The 770-nt window shown below is 41.2% G+C and overlaps 1 protein-coding gene across 1 annotated transcript; it reads right to left on the reverse strand.

Moving 5' to 3' along the window:
* Positions 1-243: 243 nt before the first annotated feature.
* LOC140966595 (expansin-A13-like) lies at positions 244-766 on the reverse strand (the record flags this gene model as incomplete). The annotated part of the gene is made up of 1 exon (XM_073426852.1): positions 244-766. A coding segment is annotated over one exon (459 nt), but the record flags the coding sequence as incomplete, so codon positions are not given.
* Positions 767-770: the final 4 nt, after the last annotated feature.

Genomic DNA, 770 nt, shown 5'->3' on the forward strand with positions numbered 1-770 from the left:
ATTAAATTATTGTGAAATTAATAAATCTGCCAAAAAATAACAAATTTAAAAACTATACCAAATTATACAAATTGGATAGTTTGATGCTAATACATAGCTAGTGTTTTAAGTGTTACTCCAACGACTACAAAGTAAGTTACATGATTTTTTAAATAAAAAATATGAATAATTTTATAATTTCAAATGTATTTTATAACTCGATATTATCTAATATTCATTTATATTAGGGAGGATGGCGAAACATGATAAATCTTGTATTAAATTACATTACGAAAACAACATTGTATAGTACAACCCAAGAACAAGCTTAATCGAACTGCTTGCCTTCAAACGATTGCCCAAATTCCCAGTTCTTGGGAACTGCACTGTAAGATGTGATTGTGATTCCATCGCCACTCGTCATCTCGAATGAGAGAGGCTGATTCTTCAAATCCGCATTTATGTGCCAATTCTGCCCCCAATTTCTCCCCATCGGAAGCCACCCCGTTATCGAGCCCTTTACTTTCACCGCCGCCACGTCGCCTCCGCCAGCGACGTTGGTTATCAGCACCGACAAGAATATCCCGGCGCCGCTCAGCGTGAATCTTATGCCTCCTTCTTTCCTGCATCTGATTCTGCGGTACTGAACGGGCATGTTCGAAGCTTTCCATATCGCTATCTTCTCGAAGGCCTCGATTGGAAGGACAAAATGGGCATTCGGTGGGTTGCATTTTCCGCCGCCGTCCGCGTCGAAGCCGTAGTTGGGGGCGCAGAAATTGGTGGCCGTGACG

The sequence above is a fragment of the Primulina huaijiensis genome, unplaced genomic scaffold (genome assembly GCF_012295235.1).
Source record: "Primulina huaijiensis isolate GDHJ02 unplaced genomic scaffold, ASM1229523v2 scaffold207284, whole genome shotgun sequence".
Lineage (NCBI taxonomy): Eukaryota > Viridiplantae > Streptophyta > Magnoliopsida > Lamiales > Gesneriaceae > Primulina > Primulina huaijiensis.